General features: G+C 57.3%; 4 protein-coding genes across 4 annotated transcripts; 1 reads left to right on the top strand and 3 right to left on the bottom strand.

Annotated features, from left to right (window-relative positions):
- Positions 1 to 4,236: 4,236 nt before the first annotated feature.
- GLRG_03176 (D-sorbose) lies at positions 4,237 to 5,549 on the bottom strand (the record flags this gene model as incomplete). Its single annotated transcript, XM_008093861.1, has 5 exons — positions 4,237 to 4,423; positions 4,502 to 4,609; positions 4,670 to 4,725; positions 4,806 to 5,415; positions 5,500 to 5,549. 5 exons carry the CDS (start codon positions 5,547 to 5,549, stop codon positions 4,237 to 4,239), a joined length of 1,011 nt encoding a protein of 336 aa, XP_008092052.1.
- Positions 5,550 to 6,886: 1,337 nt separating this feature from the next.
- Positions 6,887 to 10,128, bottom strand: GLRG_03175 (WSC domain-containing protein; the record flags this gene model as incomplete). Its single annotated transcript, XM_008093860.1, has 2 exons — positions 6,887 to 7,854; positions 7,908 to 10,128. 2 exons carry the CDS (start codon positions 10,126 to 10,128, stop codon positions 6,887 to 6,889), a joined length of 3,189 nt encoding a protein of 1,062 aa, XP_008092051.1.
- Positions 10,129 to 14,536: 4,408 nt separating this feature from the next.
- On the top strand, positions 14,537 to 15,451 carry GLRG_03174 (uncharacterized protein; the record flags this gene model as incomplete). Its single annotated transcript, XM_008093859.1, has 2 exons — positions 14,537 to 14,994; positions 15,052 to 15,451. 2 exons carry the CDS (start codon positions 14,537 to 14,539, stop codon positions 15,449 to 15,451), a joined length of 858 nt encoding a protein of 285 aa, XP_008092050.1.
- A 511-nt stretch (positions 15,452 to 15,962) lies between these two features.
- On the bottom strand, positions 15,963 to 19,316 carry GLRG_03173 (uncharacterized protein; the record flags this gene model as incomplete). The annotated part of the gene is made up of 7 exons (XM_008093858.1): positions 15,963 to 16,740; positions 16,789 to 16,918; positions 16,968 to 17,283; positions 17,330 to 18,196; positions 18,241 to 18,329; positions 18,382 to 18,524; positions 18,571 to 19,316. The coding sequence occupies 7 exons, from the start codon at positions 19,314 to 19,316 to the stop codon at positions 15,963 to 15,965; spliced, it is 3,069 nt and encodes a 1,022-aa protein (XP_008092049.1).
- Between the last annotated feature and the right edge of the window lie 1,164 nt (positions 19,317 to 20,480).

Here is a 20,480-nt window from a genome sequence, read left to right as displayed (position 1 = left end):
AGCGTCTCATGGTCTCCAACCGTCACATCGTCTCTTCCGTCAAGGCCGAGAGGAAACTGGGACCATAATTAATGAAGGGGCTTCCTGCAGCGACCGCGTCATAGGAGGATAGGACGGGTGGAATCGAGACAATCCTTATCCACGCAATGTAGTGCATGTGCGAGCAAGCGGGATTACACGTACAAGACGACGGCAAGACGGTGATGTGCTGTTTGAGGAGGGAAGAGCGTGTGGTTGCTCGACCTACTCCAAGCCGAAAGTTCCTTTATTGTTTTCCAGGACCGGCTCGAACAGCCTACGACGGTGCGGGCACTGGCATTGCAGCTCGGCATCTGAATCGAAGGCTGGAGCAGAACCAAAGTATCTATCTGGGTTGGTGGACAACAAGTCTTGGGCGGCGGGCCATGACTCGTCGCAGGAACAAGGCCACTGCTGCGTAGCTGCCTCCTCTGCGATCCAGACACGGAAATTCACGATGAGATATCTTTGAGGAACGAAACGGGGCCTCAGACTACTGACTGGCATCTATTTGTGGATGTGTGGATGTGGCACCAGGAATGTCCAAGAAAAGTACTGGTTACCTTGTCTTGGCACGCCCTGGAGGTCGGCATGGCGAAAATCGGCCGATATCTAAGTAGAAGGCACATACACCTGGCGACGGAACATGGAGCTCAGCGATCCCAGCGAATGCGAAGGTCAGGAGGGATGGGCAGGCACTTGCAATGTGGAATGGGGTGTGGGTGGTGTGGTGTGCGGGAGGGGGAAGGAAAGGAACAAGAAAAAAATGAAGGGGTGGGTGTGTGTGTGGATGTGGGAACGCAACGTCGATGTGGTAGTGAAAGGGCTGATTTTTCCGAGCCTCTGTGCTTCTGCATATGATTCTGCCGCCACTCCCTTCCCCCCTCCTTCACCCGTCAGCACGCTAACGATCTTAGTCTCACTCAACCCTATACCGGCTACCGCCGCCGCTAGGTAGGTAGATGACCCAGCCATCACTGTTACGACTACCGCTGCTTAATGCTACCTCGACGACTCATCGTTGCTCGGCTCTAGGTATTGTCTTTCTCGTCCAGGCGAAAAGCCAAACACACACACGCCCCCCCCCCTTTTCCCAGTCGTTTCGGTCTGTCAGGATGCCCCTGTCTTCAGGTACGGGCGACGCCAACGTCAACTAAGAGATTCAATGGACAAGATGCAAAACCCCACATTGCTTACTAGCCGCTCTTCGCCCCCACCCCACATCTTCGCTCATCCCGCCTGCACATTTCTTCTCGGCCCCACGAGACATGGTTGACGTGACGCTTCTGCGGATGCGACTCACCAAACCAACGCGGCGCTCACTCGCAGATGCTGCCATCCATTCGCTCTCGAGCCACCACCCGCACGCACGCGGAACACCACTGCGGTACCTCCCTAGTGTACTTCATCACCATGATACTCCTATATCGACCGGCACTACATTACCTGCTCTGCTCTGCCCATTACGGATACTCTACTCCGTACACTAAAAGCAGGCGTCTTACCACCGTCACCGCTCGGGGATCTGGTACCCAACTACTGCGCCATCTCCCGCAACGCTCCCCAGTAGCCATGACCAGGAAACCCATTCACAGCCACTGTTGCGTTCCACTTGCTTTTCTTTTCTGTCCCATTTTGCTATGTACCGCACAAGTTTCTTGATGCCCTCCTCCGCCGTCGCCCTCCCTGCCTTGCTTAACGGAGCCTGCTCGGCTTCTGGCTCTTGGTTTCGGTATCCCAGGCACATCAGGGCACATTATGCCGACGCCCCCCCCCCCCCCCCCCCCCCTTTTCAGCCGTCCTGCAAAGCTTTGTGTTCCATGCACCACCTCCGGATGCGGTGCCATGTTTCCCCAACTTGGACTCCCAAGAAAGGCGGCCTACGGTTCACCTGCCATGCTTGGCCTTTACACTGAGGTTACAGGAGCTTCGGATTAACACCCCAGCCAAGTTGGGCTCAGGACCATGTTTCTGAAGCTGCAGTCGCCTGACCATTGACTAGACCAGACCAGACCAGACCAGCACTCTCGGAACTCAGAACCTGACCCCACTGCCTAAGTTGGTCACGGCGGAACACAGCAAAAACCCGCTCCAGGTTGCTTGCCCATGACTGGAAGCTGCAGGGCCGGGGTACGACTCGCTGCATGCCATCGCTTCCGTCTCAGGCGGTCCATTGTTTTGCCACCAGGCACCGCCCATTGCCCACCGCCGCCTTGACGTCCAACTTTCTCCTGGAAAATCGCTTGACAGACATTAACCATCCATCCCTTTCTCCCGTCAGGGGCCAGTACCCTGTAGCACCGCTTACCATTGATCATTGACCCATCCACGATCCCTCGCCGCAGCCTGCCTGCCTTCCACCTGCATCCCCGAATCGATACATTGTCCATCCTTCTTAATGATGCATCTGCGCTTCGCCCCTCACTGGATCCCTCACATAAGCCGCCTCAACCTAGGCTATGTCCAGGGAGCGCCAGGGAGCGGCTTCCTTTGTCGGTCCATCAAACGATGCGGTGCACTACTCATATCTCGTGCCTCACCTTGCGTCCCCTTGGAATCGCCCCGAAATGATGACGGAACCGTTTGCAATCGTCCTGATCGCTGCTGGGAACCATGAGGGAGTGGTGGCCTGGTGGGTCATCGATCGACTCACAACTACATATGGCTCACCGTCGGCCGCAGCCAAACTGCACCGCATGCTGGAAGTGGGGTTTTTTTTGGCGCCTCATTTGCGAGCATGACATGGACGTGAAGGTGTTTGCTCGGTTGACACCCAAGAGCAGAACGACATGCAACCCCGCCCATCCGCCAGAGCTCGACTGACAATCCCGTATACCCGGCGACTGATGGACGCAACAGATGCAACATTTGGGCCGTTGAGTCCGATCATTATGACTCGCTTGCCGGTTCCATCACCAGGCGTACTAACCCCATTACAGCAAAATCAGTCGTCACTGTTAAGACGTTCCTCTGGCTGGACAGGAACAAGCAACCGAACCTGGCGATGGGGAAAGAAATTAAGGAAAGAAGATGACCAAACCCAGCCCCCACGGGGCATCCAAGGCAAAACGCAAGGCGCTTGAGTCGCCGCATCTGATGGTGGTCAGGCCATTTCGACGTCGTTTGACCAGCCCCAAGCTTCAATCTCGAACCAAGTGTTTCCCCGTTGCCAGATCCATGCCTCGTACGTAGTTGGAGCCTCTTTGGAGTCGCACAAAGATGCTACGCCGCCCCTCTCCCTCCTGTCTTCGACCACATTAGCTCTGCTCCATTGCGGTTTCCTCGGCTTTGCGTCTTGCCTACTGTACCCATTCTGCCGCCGAGTTGCGAGGGCGGAATGCGCGCGGCTGTTGCCCAAGAGACCAGGTGGACTCTGGCGGTCAGTACATCGTCAACGCCGCCACGATATCATACATACAACCGCGAGCCTCGGGAATCGCTACTTCGTAGCGACAGCTGCGGCTGCTGGGATTCCCGCGACGAGCTTGGTTGAGTCATGGCACGCGTTCTGAATACCGTGACGCGAGGCTCCAAAGTCTCTTCCCCGCTCCTCTCTCTCTCTCTCTCTCTCTCTCTCTCTCTCTGTGTGTGCTTGCTATCTCAATACCATATGTCTCGGGGCCGCTATCAGCTGCATCAGGCCATATGCAGCCCGCGTGAGGTGCTCTTCAAGCTGCATCGAGGCATCGGCACGCATCTATGCGGGCAGGTTTGCTTGAACACGAGTGGTGATGCAACGAGGGGCGAAGGCACGCCACATTGCTACGCGACCGCTGCGAGCGCCATGATTTGTCTCGACGCCAATGGCACTGACACCAATATCTGCTTAACCGGGCTTGACTTGACTTACCTACTTCGTAACAGGTTCCCTCCTGCCTGCCCACACCGTGTGTACACACACCGCCTCTTTCAACCCCACCGAAAGACCCTCCATCTTTCTTCTCCCTCCCCCTCCCTCCCCTTCCGCAAGTTTTGCAACAGGCACACGGCCTGCCGACAGTCGAACCATCGGTCCGTCTGGCGGGCCACATTCGGCCTTCTTCACCCTGCTCTCCAGCTCGCCTGTCGGGTAAAAACCGAACCCTGACGATTGCGGGCACTGTGCCCACTTTGGCCTGCCCGTTTCTAGTCGACCGGCCGAAGCATCCATCCCAGATACGGCACCGGGGGAGGCGACCCGGAGTGTCCGCGACGAAGGCTAACGCCTGGCCTGATCCGTTACGGCGGCCCACCACCAGCGCGACGCACCATCTCATCTCCCAGTTCGTCAAACCCCTCTCGCTGGACCTTGAGCGTGGCCAGCTGCACGGCGAAGTCCAGCTTGTCGGCCGTGTCCCAAGTGTCGGTCTGGCAAATCAGGCCGTAGAGCATGCCCGCGACAAACGTGTCTCCCGCTCCCACAGAGCTAGCCTGTCGTTAGCCGAACACACTCTGCAGAACGGTTTCTCGATGCGGCGGCATGGCCAGCGGGGAGACCCCTTACTCGACGACTTGTGTGACCGGCGTCTGCACCGGGCTTACGAACAGTTGTTGGTCTTTGAGGGTCAGGCACGCCGCTCCCTCGGAACCCCAGGTGCTCATGGCCAACCATCTACCCGCGTCGCAGTCAGCCAACGTCCGTCGAGAGAGAGGCTTCCCGGTACCAACTCACGCTCGCGGTAGGCTTTCGCCTCTCAGGCAGCCTTCAGCAGAGGTGTAGCCGCAATCCTGAGAGGGTTCCCGGTTAGCATTCGTACTCACAACGGCCATTGGCGGCGGGCGGGCGGGTGAGCGGACAGGCAGCGCACCTCGGCCCAACTCTTGGAGTAGAAGACCACTTCCGCCTCGGCGGCAAGCCCTCGCAGCCCCGGCCGCCCGGGCTTCTCGACTTCGACGCTAACGGTCACGTCGTCCAGCACCTGCCTCAGCAGGCGAATGCACTCTAGAGTCGTCTCTGGTGTCCGGCCCTCGAAATGCCACCACGTCCGCCCGAGACCCTGGAAGGCCTCGGCGACACGTCGAAACTCCGGCACCGTCATCTCGGGGAGCTCGTTGTGGTTGACAATGGTGCGGCTGCCAGTTGCCTCGCTGCGGATGACGTAACTACTCGCCGGCGCCTGGTGGCCCTCGCGGAATAGGCAGTGGTCGAAGTCGATCGCGGGCGTTCCGTCCTCCGTCCGTGATGCACCACCGGCTGTCGAGCGGAGTGAGGCAATGATCTGCGCCGTTGCCTGCGACTGGCGCTCAGGCAAAGGGGAGACTAGATGCATTTGCAGGGACGTCGGAGATGAGGACACGGGCAAGTCACTGACGAGGAGCTGCTGGAGGACTTCCAACGTGTTGGGGCAATTGCCTCCCCGGCGGACGCGCAGGTTGGTGGCTCGTAATTTCGAGTCCTCTTCTGGGAAGTGAGGGACGCTGGCGCAGGCGATCGGTCAGTCGGGAAGTTTTCTTGACAAGACGGGCCGAGCAGGCCGAGAGGGAGGCGGAAGGCTGCCTTACCTCAAGACCGTGTCGACATAGCACGCCCCGACAACGATGAGGTGATCCATCGCGATGCTGCGGTGTTACGGGTCCGCCTTTGATGCGCGAGGTTGCTGGGGTTTACCGCTGTTTTTGGCTCTTGGCCACGTCCGCGATTATTCCTTACTGATGTCCCAGTGTATAAGGCGCCAAGATGGATTGACAGGCGGAAAGCAATCGCGAGTGCGATGACACCTCTCCAGTCTCTGCGCGCTCTATCTCTGGGCTGTGGTCAGTCGCGCCACTGCGCTTGGTTCAGAAGAGGCCCCAGGATCGATCGGAAACGCGTCCGTCAGTGGCGTTTATCTCTGGGCCGAAAAGCATGCGGGGGACACCGGCCTATCATTTCGCCGCTCTTCCAACGACGCCGTGCGTCCACGTCCAACTGCCCCCGGAAGATAGACGCCGCTGAGCTGGGCGACTTCCAGTGTTCCGGTGGTCACTGGAACGAGGCCATGTATTTGGGGCGATTGAGGGCTGGAAGGCCTAATGCTTTCGTGACGTGCCAGGTCGCTAGCAGCGCGCACCTGCTTGATGCCGGATCGTCGACCCGGCGCTTGCCAATCTCGGCGGTGTCATGCCAGTGGTGTTTGCCAGCATTTTCTTCTTGTCTTGCCAGTCCGGGCGTGCGTCGCCGCTCGAGTCGCCCGGCGAGCCAGACAGCGAGGGCCGCGTCTGTCCATGTGCTCTCGCTTCAACGGCTGTGTTCCTCGCGTATTGGCCTCGGGGTCAAGGCGCCGTCTCCTGTCGAGAAGCCTCGCAGGATCCCATCTGCCTTCAGGGCGACGCACCCGCCGTCAGGATTGAAGTCCTGAGGGGGGACTTCCCGGTCCGACGGTGTCACTACCGCCGAAGAATAGTTCCGAACGTCCTCGGGTGCCGTGATCAATCGAAAGGAACGGTCGATGACGTCGATTGGCAAGCAAGCGTAGCCGCAAGTTCGGCAGCAAGCAGGTGGCGACGTCCCGGTTTCGGTGTTGGACGGCCGGCGTCTGGGCAGATCCATCTCTTGGTCCACAGGGAACAACCAATCCATCGAGTTGTTCGTTCCGTCCTCCGAGTGCGGTCAGTCGATTGCGCCTTGGGGTAGTAGGGCCTGGGAGACGAGCATCTCGGTTTATCAATACTTTGGCGCCAAAGCCTTTCCAGTACAGGCAGGATATAAAGATATGTTTGTATTATGATGAATATATATATGTAAAGAACCGGCTGAAATATATGCCGAAGTAAAGGGTACCATCACGATTGTCTACAGCCTTGCCCATCATTATTTTATAGTCTCGAACGGTTGGTTGCAGGTGCGCCATTAAGAGAAAATCGAATGATTGGACGCCAACGCCTGCCTAGCCTTTAGACCCCCCTCCCATTACTTCTGATAAACCGACAGGCGGTTGCCGTTACCGCAGTACTCGATGTCGGACCCCGTGCAGAACATGCTACAGTCGCTCGCCGGCGCCTCGAGGGATGTCTCCGGCAGCGCGTTGCCGCAGTAGCACTCGGCTCCATATTCCGTGCCGAAGTAGGTGTAGCCGTCGCAGAACGCCGCGCACGCCTCGTTCGTCATCTTGTCCGAGGCGGTGCCCTTGGCATCCAAGGCGCGTCCGCCCTGTGCGGGCTCGGTGCGGCAGCCGAGGAACGTGTACGCCCCGACCGTGGCCGGCTGGGCGGGTTCGCCAACTTGCTTGTCGGTTTGGTACAGCGTCAGCCTGTTGCCTGCGCCACAGTACTCGTACTGGTTGCCGCTGCAGGTCATGGCGCAGTCTGCCAGGGGGGCCTCCGAGCTGGACGCCGCGAGGAAGTCGCCGCAGTAGCATTCGCTGCCGTACTCCGTTCCAAAGTACTTGTAGTCCGAGCAGAAGGACGCACAGTACTCGAGCGTCATGTTGTCACCAGAGGCGTAGTTCTTTTGGCCCAAGGCCCGCACTCCGTTGCCTTCTGTCCAGCAACCCACCAAGGCGAAGGGGGAGATGGTGGGTTTGTGAGCCAGGGTAGGGACGGTGCTTGTCGAGCTTGAGGTACTGGTGGCGGATACTACACTGCTGGACGAAGACGCGGGGCTGCTGGAGGTTGCGGGGTCTGACGAGGTCTGGGGTGAGCTCGGATCTGAAGTGACTGAGGGCTCGGCTTGGCTACTTGACACTGCACCGGTGAACGCGGCGGAAGACGTGACGGAGGACGTTATCGTGGCCAACGTGGGAGATGAACTGCTGACTTTGTATAGCTCAAGGCGGTTGCCGTCGCCGCAGTACTGGTACGGGTTGCTGGCACACTTCATGTTGCACTCGGTCAACGGGGCAGTCTTGCTGGTGGATTGGAGTTCGTTGCCGCAGTAGCCTGGACTCGGATTAGCCGCCTGTCTCATCGCAAGAGCCTCACATCACACTCACATTCGCGACCATACTCGGTGCCAAAAAAGGTGTAGTCGGAGCAGAACGCGGCACATTTGTCGAGGGTCATGTCGTCGCTAGCAGTCTGAGCGGCTTGCAGAGCGCGGCCGCCATCGGCCTCCGTCTGGCAGCCCACGAGCGAATACTTGCCGATGGCGTTGATGTGGGCGAGGGTTGCCGTCGGGGCGGCCGTCGAGCTGGTGCTGCGCGTGGCCGTGGTCGAGTACAGCTCAATCCGGTCCCCGGCTCCGCAGTACTGCGTCGAATCGCCGGAGCACTGCATGCTGCAGTCGGTCAAAGGGGCAGAAGTGGTAGAGGGGGCCAGGGAGTTACCGCAGTAGCATTCGCGTCCATACTCGGTGCCCCAGTAGTCGAAACCGGTGCAGTTCGCCATGCAGCTGTCCAGAGTCATGCCGTCGTAGGCGAAGGCGGCGCCGGTAAGGGCCCGGCCGCCCGAGGCCTCGGTCCAGCAAGACACGAGCTTGTACCCGCCCATGGTCTCCCGGTGGTGCAGCGTGGCCGTGGGGGCCGTGCTGGAGGTGCCGGAGGCCGAGACGGTCGTCGAAGTGGGGACGGCAGAGGCGGTGACACTGTTGCAGGTGGTCGACCCCCCTGACCACGCCTGGCAAGTGCCCCCGATGGGATTGGCCTTCTTGAACGAGTCAACCATGGCGGATGCGCCCTCTCCGCTGATAAAATCCATGGTGGACTGGGGACTCAGACCGCCGGGGATGTTGGTGGTAACGGTGAAGAATGTATAGCTGCCCTGGCAGCTTCCCTTGACCATATCGACAGTCATCTTGTTCAACAAAGGCACGATACTGTTCGTGCGCGTCGTCTTGTAGGAGATCTCCACCTTGACCGGAAGTGACGCTCTATCATTGCGGACCGCGACGACAAAGGTAACGTCGCCAGCAGATTGCTGCAGGCAACTCTGGAGCGGTTGGAGGAAGATGGCGTCCTGCAGAGGGTACCCATTGCCGTTGTTATTGAAAAGCGTGCTCGAGCCGTCCTTCTTATTGATTGTGACGGTGAAGGACGAGATGCCAGTGCTGACAGGGAAAGTCTGACTGATGGGGTACCAGGCAAAGTTGTCTTCCAACCCTCTAGAGATGCCCAGGACCGAGAGAGTGAAGGCGCAGCTGCTAGAACCGCAAGTGGAGCTCCCGTCCCGGGTCTTGTAGTTGATGGTCAGGCTCGCAATGGTGCCCAAGGGTATCTCGGTGGTTCGGATGCGGATGGCGCCTTGGAGCTGGATGGTGGAGGGCGAGGCGAGCGAGAGCTGAAGATCAACCGGCTTGACCGTATAGGGCTTGATGGGATCGGTGAGCGTGACGCCGGATGGCACGACGTTGACCATCTTCTCGAACACGGTCTTGCAGGCGGACTTGAAGGCGGCATTATCAGCCATGGCTCTCATCGTCGCGTTGTCGGAGTTGAAGACCTTGAAGTCGGAGTTCTGGTTGCGACCGTTGCCCATCGTGAAGACGAGGGGATTCTTCGTGGTGCCGTCGAGATACTCGGTGACAACCTTGTTGTCGAAGACGCCGTTTGTCGTATCCATGGGTGCCATCCCGTTCGCAAAAGTGCCGGCAGGGACGATGTTCGGGTTCTCGGCCGAGTGCACACCGCCAATTGTGTGGCCGCAGGCCGTCACCTGAACCATTTCCTGGGGCGTAAAACCCATGCGGCCAAACTGTTGTGTGAAGATCTGGATGGCGTTTCCGGGCTGCGGCACGCCAGTGGGGCCTTTGACGGTCGCGTCGATGCGTCCAGAACGATAGTTGATCGAGGGGCCGTTGCAAGACAGCACGGAGGCGTACACTCCAAGGGCGATCAGGTCCGACATGCTGCTCTTGCGGGTCAGGTAAGGTTTGAAGAAGGTCATCGAAGTTGCGAAGCCAGGGCCAGCGTTCTCTCCGCCTACTGAGAGCTCGTACTGAATCGACGCGTCTAAGCCGCCGGTCCCGGCGCCTGCGACGTTGGCCGGTGCCATGTCGTGAAAGGCGGTCCTTAGCCATTCGGCCGCAGTCTGGCGGCCGGCCCCGTTGGTTTCTTTGTTGCAGGGGAAGACGGCATCAGCGAACTTTCGTGACCTTGCGTTGAACATCTGGTACATGATCTCCTCCAACTCGTCGACATCCGAGGGCCATGTCGGGTCGGCGTGGACCTGGCATGCTAGGCCCAGAAGGCCCAGCAGTAAAGACGAGACTACCTTCATAATGCCGATACATTAACCCTCGGAACTTTCGAGGATCGACGGTGATGAGGGGTTACCAGCACGGGTGCAAGCGAGGGACTAGGTCATCCAAGTAAACGGATCGACCTTGGGGTTGGGGCACCGACAAGGCAAGTATGCCTAAAGAGAACTGAGCAGTCGCAACAGGAGAGAAGGATGGGGACGAAGCAAGAAGGAGAGATGAGGCGGGGGTGCTCGCCGTTAGATATGTGAGGCATGGTGCCAGAGAAGTCACCCACAACTACGACGGCCCGGCCTAACATGGGGATCAGGAGGTTCCATGTAGCAGCAAATTCGGCGAGCAGACGGGGAATAGCGGGCCCGTGGCGACGACGAGGGATTGACCGCGTACGATAGCGCAAAGACGGGCGATCTAGGCATTATGGGCAGGTCTGAGCAGAGATGAGAAGTTTAATAGCGGGCAAGGGTAGCGTTCCCTGAGGGCGACTAGCGGCTGGTGGTGATGGCGGAGCAGATCAAGGGCTTGTTACTGGTCACCATCGTGGGAGTCAGCAAGTGAACGAGTGTGGGGTGTGGGTGCACCGTTGATACCTGCCTGGTAGGAATAGAGAGAGATGGATCCGTAGAGAGATGTGAGACTTCGTATTTTGGGCCAAGGTGGTCAAGGAGGCCAGTCCAGATCCCCTCTTTCCCATTCCGAGTTAGTGTCGCCTTCACATTAGATCGCAATCTGAGAGTTGTGGTTGGCCGCGAGCGTTATTGAGGCTTTTGTGAACACCAGCCGCAATTGTGGGTGGGAGTAGACTAGGTAATCCAGGGGTGCCGGGGTACAACGCCCCTGCCCCTGAGCCACGCTTACTTCGATTAACCTCAGTTGGGTTGGTTCGAGATACCCTCGAAAACGATTATGCGGTGGGATTGCCCAGCGATGCGTATAGGGGTAAAGATTGCATATTGACAAGCAGAAGACCCATGCAGTCGCTGAGAGCCACGTCCAATGACTTTCGGTACGCAGTAGTCAGCAGATAACGGACCATGGTTTCTGCTTTTCGTACCTACCTTCCTACCTTATGGGAGGGGGGGGGGGGGCTGGTTGGTGAGATGCCCGTTCTGGCCCTGGCCTGCTCTCTCCTGCGCGACAACAAACTATTGATGCCATGCCAACGTTGTGCATCTGCTGACACGAATACCTGCATCCTTTTCCCAATCTTACAGCATACGTGAATGCACTCGCAGCAGAAACCTTGTGGATACCACCTCCGGCGAGGACGAGGACACAGACGTCTCGGTCCACGGTATCGCGGCAAAACCGGCTTCAACGGCATCTCCCAGCCTGATCCGGCGACGGGATTCTGGTACCCAACCAAACAACGCCAGGATTCGTTCGCGCATGTGGCCATCCGTCGAGCCTACTCCATCACCAGTCTCCGCGCGACCGCTCTCGCTTCATCACGCGTTGTCAGTCTGAAAGTGGTGGCTCATCCGCTGCTACTACACACATTATCGTTGCCAAGCCGCCATTGCACTGTCACTGTCAACCACCACCCCTATTCTTTTCTTGCAATCGGAGCCCGGCTAGAACCGGACAAAGCTGATAGATGGGTCTGCAGCCATCGCATGCATGAGGCGTCTGTCAGAAGAGCATCCTATCAAGGCAATGGTCAAATTGCGGATGGGGACGCCACCGCAATTGATTGTCAAGGCGACCAAAGCGTGGCTTTTGCTAGTGGAAACGAACTAGCGTTTTCCGCCCTATAAGGGAAAGTGAAGAGGTAAAGGGGCTGCTGGAGTGGCAGATTGCCTATTACACTACGGGTGATCGGAAAGCCATTGCCTCGGCCAAAACCCCCGCGGTTTTGCGTTTTTAGTCGCCAACGGTTCTGTTGTTCGGAATCGCACAAGACAAAGAACGACTTTTCCGACCGGCCACAATCCGACAGTATGGCCAACCCGCGGACGACGACAAGGCTGAATGGAGACACCCCAGGCTTAGCCATGCGAAACAATTCGCTGCCGTGGGTACACAGAGAGGAGCATAAAGAGGGCCACAAATAGGATTCTGTGGCTAGCTTTTTGCAACCCAGTTGTACGGAAAACCGACCGCCGGCTCATGTTCGAATGCGCTGTTCCGCAGTCCGACGCTGTACGCTATTTGAAGTGCTTGACGTCCTTGGCGTGAGAATTGTCTTCTCAACGTCGTGGCTATGGGAATGGCTGTTCCATCTTACAGAGCGCCCCAGTGGATATCCATCAGCTCCTCAGAGTTGGGCTTTCGTGGACGCCAAGGACCGGAAGCTCGGTGCCTGGCCCGATAGATGCGGGGCCGGCCTATCGCCCATCTCCGAACGTTACCGCGTTAGTCTCAGGTCGGACCGCCGATATGGCATTCCGAGCAATTCACAGCGTACTGGTACGGCCCGGTCACAGCAACCAAATGCTCGATCCCCCCAGAAAACTATGCAAGCTTCCTGCAGCCACCCGAACGCCCGCTGCACAGACGCCCCAACCATGAGCGCTAGCTCTCCAAAGGCAGTCCATACAGGGCAATACGCGTCCACAGCAGGCGACCTGAACTTGGCAATCGTACTTTTGAACGACCGGCATTCTCGGGGCGAGCAGGTATGGCGGGATTGAAGAAACGCGGACCATCCGCCGCTTCCCGGCAGTGCCCCCAACCGCTACGACGTCTGCAACTGCCACGACTGAGCTGCGCTTGAAGGCAATGACATAATGCGCCTAGGTATGAGACAGCCAAATGCAGCTTGACGTCTAGTTGCGGCGACTCAGCAGCCCGACTCCGATCGGGACGAAGTTTGGCAAACAGCCTGACAAACTGAGAGGGAAGCACGCACACTCTTGACTGTTGTCTTTTCTCTATCCATATGATGACGCCGGACAGTTCTTCGCTCTTTTTTGGTATTCTGCTGACACACAGCCTACTTGCAGGCCATCACGTGAGTTTCGAACGCTAATTCTTCGTCCGTGGAGAAACCCCGACAGATACAAGGAGAAGCAATTGGCTGGGGCTGCGCAAAATCAACAAGAACCTGGCACCGTGAAGAGAGACATATTTAGACGAAACCTGATGGGCAAGTGCGGTCGTTGCGTATTGATTAGATCATGACTCTCATGGAAAGGACGAGCCCTGCAGTGTTGGCCCTAGCCCCCCAAGGATCTTCGTCGACCGCCGGGGGACCTGACAGTTTAAACCGAGACATGCCGCTACCCAGAACGACGCGTACACCTTGCACTCTGAATCTCGCTCTGACGCTGGCCGAACGTGACCCGAACCGAATTCGGCGGGTCGGATGGGGTTTCGGGCTGAGAAACATGTTCCATACGCGCGACAGTCGATCATGATGTGGGCATTCCGGATAGCTTGAGTCGGTCCTTTAAAAGGGGGGAAGGGAAGGAAACAAAACCTCTACCGGAAGTTGTCATGAACCGAAACCTTCCTAAGCCTAGGAATGGTCAGTGCGGAGTATCCTAGAAGAGCTAGGAAACTCTGCCCCCTTCTAAACGATGTCCGTTTTGAAGCATCCCCGTGTGGGAGACTGTGTTTCTCAGTCATAACACCTTATTCAACTTCGGAAACCCGCATCCAACCTGCCGAACTAACCCTTGGCCCTTGGCCTAGCTTCCCGTGCTTGCCGTGGCCCACCCGAGGAAACCTTGAAAGTGAACTGTGCACCACCAGCGAAGGAAACAGAGAGTTAAAAAGGGAGGACCCCAGGAGCAGGCCGATCCCGAACCCCAATTATCTGCCCTGCGAAGCCACACTTGTATTGTGGCCGTGACGGGTAAGTGGAGAACCCGTCCTCCGCCCGGTCCAACGAAGCCCGTGGATGCCCCTCCAAGACATCTGACATCATATCCCCGTCGAGGCTGTGGGTGGGAGGGGTTCCATTCAGCCACAATGTTCGTCATCAAACCGCAAGCAGTGGCCCGTCTGAAGACTTGACGCCCATTCTCCGTCATTCCCTATCCCCCCTCCATTGACTTTGGACTGGGTAGCTTGTGTGGTGAAGGGGGGGAAGCTGTTCATGGAATACCTAAACAGCTGGCCAAGAATAATGCACTAGAGATCCCTGGACTTGGGCCGAACAGGAAACACCCGTACCTTGCCGCGATCCACGCAATGAGGGATCGGCAGACGGAGGAAACCATTTATTAATACCGACATACGTGGGGAGGCAGCCCTGTTTCTTGCCCTGCTCTCTTTAAAGTATTAAGGGTCTCTCGACCGCCCCCGTTCGGACATCTCGACTCTATCCCCATCCCACCCGTTCATCCAGCCTGTCAAACACCTTTCCAAGGCAGGTGACAGCCGACCACGAGCGACCTTTCACCTCTGCTCAGACCAACGTCAAGCAAAATTACGTATCCACTAAACAAACCTAAGTAGTACCCTTGACCACAGTCCGCGACCATGGGCTTCGCCTTGAAATTCCTCCAGTGGTTCATCCGCGGCGTACAACTAGGCTGCTCGGTCATCATCCTCGGCATCTTCTCCTACTTCCTCGCAACACTGCACAACCACTCTCTCCCAATCGACAATTCGATCCGCGCCGTTGAGGGCATCTCTGGCGCTGCGGTTCTTTACACTCTCGCAGGCCTGCTCCTCTTGTGCTGCATAGCCGGTCGCTCCTTCACCTCCTTCATTGCCATTGTCATCGATGTCGCCTTCATCGGCGCCTTCATCTATGTCGCCGTAGCCAACCGCAGCGGCGCCAGCTCGTGCTCTGGTAATGTCAACACGCCCTTTGGCGACGGCCCCGCCGACGGCGAGCCCACCAACACCGGCAATGAGGGCTGGACGCATCTCCCCAGCCTGCGAACTGCTTGTAAGCTGCAGTCCGCCTGCTTCGCTGTCTCCATCATTGCAATGTAAGTTTGTCTCCGCCGACAACGATGATCACAACATTGGTACTGACCCTTCCTCAGAATTTTCTTCATCCTCTCCGTCCTCGTCGAGGTCGCCCTCGCCCGCCACCACCACAAGGAAAAGCGCTTCGGCCCCAGCCCCAAGAACAACTATACCTCGGGCTCCGGCGCCAAGCCCGGCTTCTTCAGCAGCTTCCGTCGCGGCAAGCGTGCCGTCCCCGAGACCAACGAGAATGCATTGCCCATGCACACCAGCCCCGACCAGGTCCGTCCCAGCTACGCCACCGATACCACCGCTGTCGGACATGAAGCGACATACCCCAAGTACGAGGGCGCCTACGCCACCAACGGCATCAACGGCTACAACCACGGCCAGGAGACTGGCACCACTGGCGCCACTGGCACCACCCACCCGCCCAACAACTACCACTACAATGACGGTGTCTACGATAGAGTCTAATCGAGCCTGTTGATTGGCCCGCAAAACGAGCATGAAAGGAAGAAACGCGAACCTTGGTAATACGAATATGATATCAACAAGATGTCATCAATCAAGGACGGAAATATACCCAGGGATTAAAGGAGTCTTGCATATCGCGTAGCTTAATTACCAGCTTTTACTAGTTTGATAGCCGTGAATCATATGATCATTGTCTGATGTTACACATCAACATCTTGAGATTACGAAGTTGCAGCGGTATTGTGAGCGTCACCAGCGGATTCACCGCGTTGCAGCCTGGCTAACGAACATTGGCACGTAGACATTACACGGCCGCGTTCGCCCAGCGGCAATTGGGCTAGGATCCGAAGCGGTGATGTCTTAGGGCCAATTTCCTCTCACATTCGAAGGACTTCGAACCATGCCACTTCATGGCCCCGGCCCCTTTCCCGACCCGAAGGGTTCAGTAACCTAAACCGGACACTTGGCCAGGCGTCAGCAAACCTCGTCAAACGCACACAGCAGGATCTTGTCACGGCCAGCCAGCCGCCTCGGCCCACTCACTGTTTGCGCCGTCTTCGGCTCCCACGTCCGCCCAGTTCATGTCCAGCTTCTCCAGCTCCCTCGTGAAGAAGTCCTGCTCCTCCCGCAGGGCGGCTCGCAGCTCGACGGCGATCTTTTCGGGATACCTGTGCATGTTGTACCAATGCGTCAGGCTGCGCAGTGCCTGCTCCAGCGGCAGCGCCGAGTCGACCTCGGCATCGACGTCGCTCCCCGCCAACCACTCATCGCGCAGCTCGGGCCGGCAGTGGAGGTACACCGCCGTGATGACGCGCATGTTGCTCTGCCGCCACTTGCGGCCACAGTATGGCACCTGGTTCTTGAACAGCTTTAAGGTGTAAAGTCGGAGTTCTGGCTGGGGAATCTTGAGTGACTTGCGGAGGATGTTGGCCGACTTGTACTGCACCAGGAGGAGGTTTCGGTGGGCCTTGTGTTTGCAAATCTTCTGCATGATCCGGAGGTAGTTGATGAGTGAGAAGAAGTTTCTTCTCGAGAAGTCGGTGATCGGCTCAGCCGGCAGGTCATTGACGGGGTATCCGAGCTCGTCGACTTCGGGCCGCACCGCAGCTTGCCCATCGAGCTTAGCACTATTGTCGCTGTCGCGCGTTGCCGCCGTGGTTGCCCGAGGTGGTGACCGCCTCCTCTTAATGGGCGGAGGCGCTGCTTCGTCTTCGCTCTCTTCCTCGGGCTCTGCCTGGACCGGCGGCTTGTCCTTAAACTTCGATCGTAGGTTGCAGAAGTGGAAGAAACTAGATAAGTCAGCTTGTATCGTAGGGGCGCCCTGATTTCGCACGTACCTGTTCTCGAGCCTGTCCGTCTTGCTGTCCACCACTTGTTGGACATCCTGATGCGCAAATAGTTTGAGGACTAGCGGGAGGTAATTGGAGTCGAGCAGAAGCTGCGTCATGTACTCAAATTTGAGAACGTCTGGGCCTTCGTCAGCATGCGACTCGCAACACTAGCCAGTGCTACATACGCGAGATTCTAAGCCACTTCAGCAGAAGGAGCAAGATGGCCGTTATGGCTTTGGTAGTGATCTCTCGGGACCTCGCGGCATCCACTTCCTCGGGGGTCATCTCGGGGGGTTCAGGAGGACCCGACTGTGCCGAAGGGTCCTGGGACTGCTGTTGCCTATTGGGCCCGGGGCCGCCGTTCATGCCGTTGGCCCCTCTGCCAGCCATACTCGGGTGCTGTTGTGCTGCGGCAGGCTGCGACAAGACAGCAGTGACGTTCAGGAGGATCGGCCTCAGGAGGACGATCACGAGTGACTGCAGGTGAGGAAGAGACTCCTTCTGTAGAGAAGTTAGCCAAGTCCACTTAAGGTTCTGGTTTACCCACGTAGAAGCTCTCGACGGCAAGTAGCCGGCGCTTGACCTCCTCGTTCACTCTTTCTGCGGCAGGACCGCGGTCGATTTCTGGTTCTCGCATCGAAAGCTGTGCTTCCCTACGTTCCTCGGCTCTCGTCTCGGCCTTGAGCGCAGCAATTTCTTGCTTCTCTTCCAGGCTTAGCCCTTCAAGGTCGAGATCATCAACGTCGTCGTCACTATCATCTGCTTCCCACCCTCTCTCGAATTTCAGGAAGCTCTCGCGTTCTCTCCAGAGCTGGCGTGTCGCGCGTGTCGTGCGAACTCGCCTGGAGAACAGTTCGCCTGCCTCCAGAATGGACGCGGGAATGTCACTGCCCTCCCATCTGCGACCGACAAGTAGTTCTTGTAACCCAGCCCCGCCTTTACCTCCGGCGCTGTTGCTTGTAGCATCCAGAGGTGGGTACATGAATGGGAAGTTCTGATTCGTCTGATAGTTTTGTTTCTTACCGCCCTTGCCTCCAACACCAGGAGACGGAGGTGGCGAAGGGGCAGGTGTCGCGATGTGAACCGGCTGGTGCAGGATAGAGGCGCCGCTACTTTGCGGGTTGGGTGGTCCCGGTACGAATCCCATCGCCGCACTAGTCCTGGTGGGATGGTTAGGCAGAGGTGGCAGGAGGGTTGTATTCTCCGGCTCGAGAGGGATGAGGGTCCTCGGCGGCACGTAGGCCGGGTACTTAGAGGTGAGTTCTTGTCGAAACACATGGTAGTCCAAGGGCGACGCGGTGATGACGTCCTTGGATTTCGCGTTGGGGGATTCGCTTGTGGCCTTCTTGACTTCGTCTATTTCCTGCGTACCACCAAAGACCAGGAGAATGGTCTTCCAGAACAGCAGAAAGATCTAGTAGAATTAGCCAGAGTCATCCACGGTGTCGGTGATCATACCTGGCTAGATGGCATCAAGTTGCCATCGTCCCAACGCAGCTTGGAGGCTGCTAGAGACATGAAGTCGACCAGACCGGGCTTCAAGGAAACTAATGTAAGGTTAGCCGTGGCCCCTTGCACATGCCGCCAACGTATGCTTACGAAGTTCAGATCTTGTAGTTTCTAGCTCCTTTGGGAAACTCAATGCCTCCTGGATGATGACATACATGATTGTCATTAGGTTGATGAGCTCATCCTGGGCCTCTTGGGCACCACCGGGCTGCACCAGTCGAGGGTCGTCCGACCTGGTCAGGTTAGTCGCAGGAATAACATTGTAACCGAAAAACGTACCAAAACACATCGAAGCAGTCTTGCAAGGCCTTCCATACGGTGGCAATGCCGTTCAGGGATGTAAGAAAGGTGATGCTTGATCGTATTGCTTCCAGCTGGGTCGCGCTCGCGGCTGACCGCCTGTCGCCCACTGTAGCCGGAGTGGAGGTATCGCCCCATCGACCCAGCACCAAGTACAGGACCTTTCCAATGGACGCAGAACGTTGTGCGGGGTCCTTGACTTGGAGACCATACAGGGCGTCCTGTGTGAACTTGACTCTGGTCTGGTGTTCCGTTTCCTCCCAAGTTGTCTGGACATCATACTCGTGCTGCCACTGCCACTCGAAGGCCCTCTGGGCAGCGTTCAGCCGCACCCACTGCCAGAACTGGTACACGAACCACTCGTCTATTTCCTCGTCGTGCGAACCCATATCGTTGTAGACAAAATCGTAGGCGACAGGTTCGCCTCGGCTGAACTCGGCGACGATTCGCCTCAGCTGCAATAGTGACAGCGAGTCAGTTGGTTGCGGTTGTTCGGAGGGCGCGGGAGGCATCGGAGCTGGGGGGTCTGGTGCCGGCGCAGGGACGGGGGAGGGTGCAGAGGAGTTCCTCTGAAGAGATGGTCGTGCCGCAGGTGGAGGGGGCGGGTTGCTGGCATCGGGGCCGACGTCTGCAACGACGGCATCGGCGACATCGCCGGTCGGCGGGGGCTCCTTTTCGGCGGGGGCACCCTCGTTGACAGGCCTCGAGGGCCACAAAGAGTTCATCCTGGAAGGAGGCGAGGGTGGTTCGAATGGTCTATCATGCTCTAGAAAGCTGTCGGAGGTCGGCGGCGGTCGAGATTGATTGGTTCGATGGGGCTATTCGAGGATACGCGTCGAGAGCATAGGAAATCGCGTTGCACAGGCCAAGCTCATACTTGACCGCGGAAGAAAGTGTCAGGTAACGCGGTGAAGATGCAGTCTCAAGCGGGATGCAGTTTACGCTGCAGCTTGTGATTGGTTGCAAGCCAGCTCCCTGGGGGGTTTGGCGGGGTGTGGCTGGATCTCACTGACGTACAAATGGCAAATGTGGCTGGTTCATATCTTATCTCTTTTCTTATCGTCAAGAATCTTATCTAGAGTCACAATCTGAGGAGTGATCAGACAAGCTGACAATGCCCCCTTGTCAACCCGAGAGTACTGTGCGCATGTGGTCTGTGCAGAGTCAACCTGACAATAGATAGTACCTACGGATACATACACACGCAAGAGGACTCTAGGTATATCCATTTTGTTTTTTTATCTCCTTGCTTAGGCCCCTTTTCCCATTTTATCAGGACTTTATCAACTGAATCCACTGTCAGTTTGGCTCTACACAGACCATATGTGCACAGTACTCTCAGGTTGACAGGGGGAGGGGGGGCATTGCCAGCTTGTCTGTTGACTCGTCTCAGCCTTGGGTCCGCCTGATAACCAGGATACGGTAATAGGGTGAGTTAAGATTTTGGTTAGGACTCGGGGAGCGATCAGACAAGCTGATAATGCCCCCCCCTTGACAACCCGAGAGTACCGTGCGCGCTGGCCCGTGCAGGCTTGAGCTGACAATGGATACAGTTATAGCCAATAGATAAGGGTATAGATAGAGGGAAAAAACAGAGGGAAAAAAGGAAATTCTTGTTTAATTTGGACCTATAGACCTTTATGACGTGTGTGCGCGTATCTATTGGTTAGAGCCTTATCACCTACTCCACTGTCAGCTCAACTGTGCACGGGCCCCTATCAGTTATCGTGCACGGTACTCTCGGGTTGTCAGGGGGGGGGGGCATTATCAGCTTGTCTGTAGACTCGGTACGGAATATGGTGTTTATCCAGCTATCAGAGTAGACCCACTGTCAGGTTAACTAGGGGGGGGGGCATTATCAGCTTACGTGTATCCGTATACTCGTCCAA

The sequence above is a fragment of the Colletotrichum graminicola genome (assembly GCF_000149035.1).
Source record: "Colletotrichum graminicola M1.001 genomic scaffold supercont1.9, whole genome shotgun sequence".
Lineage (NCBI taxonomy): Eukaryota > Fungi > Ascomycota > Sordariomycetes > Glomerellales > Glomerellaceae > Colletotrichum > Colletotrichum graminicola.
Note: the sequence above shows the minus strand (reverse complement) of the source record. Positions and strands in the feature narration are given on the sequence as shown.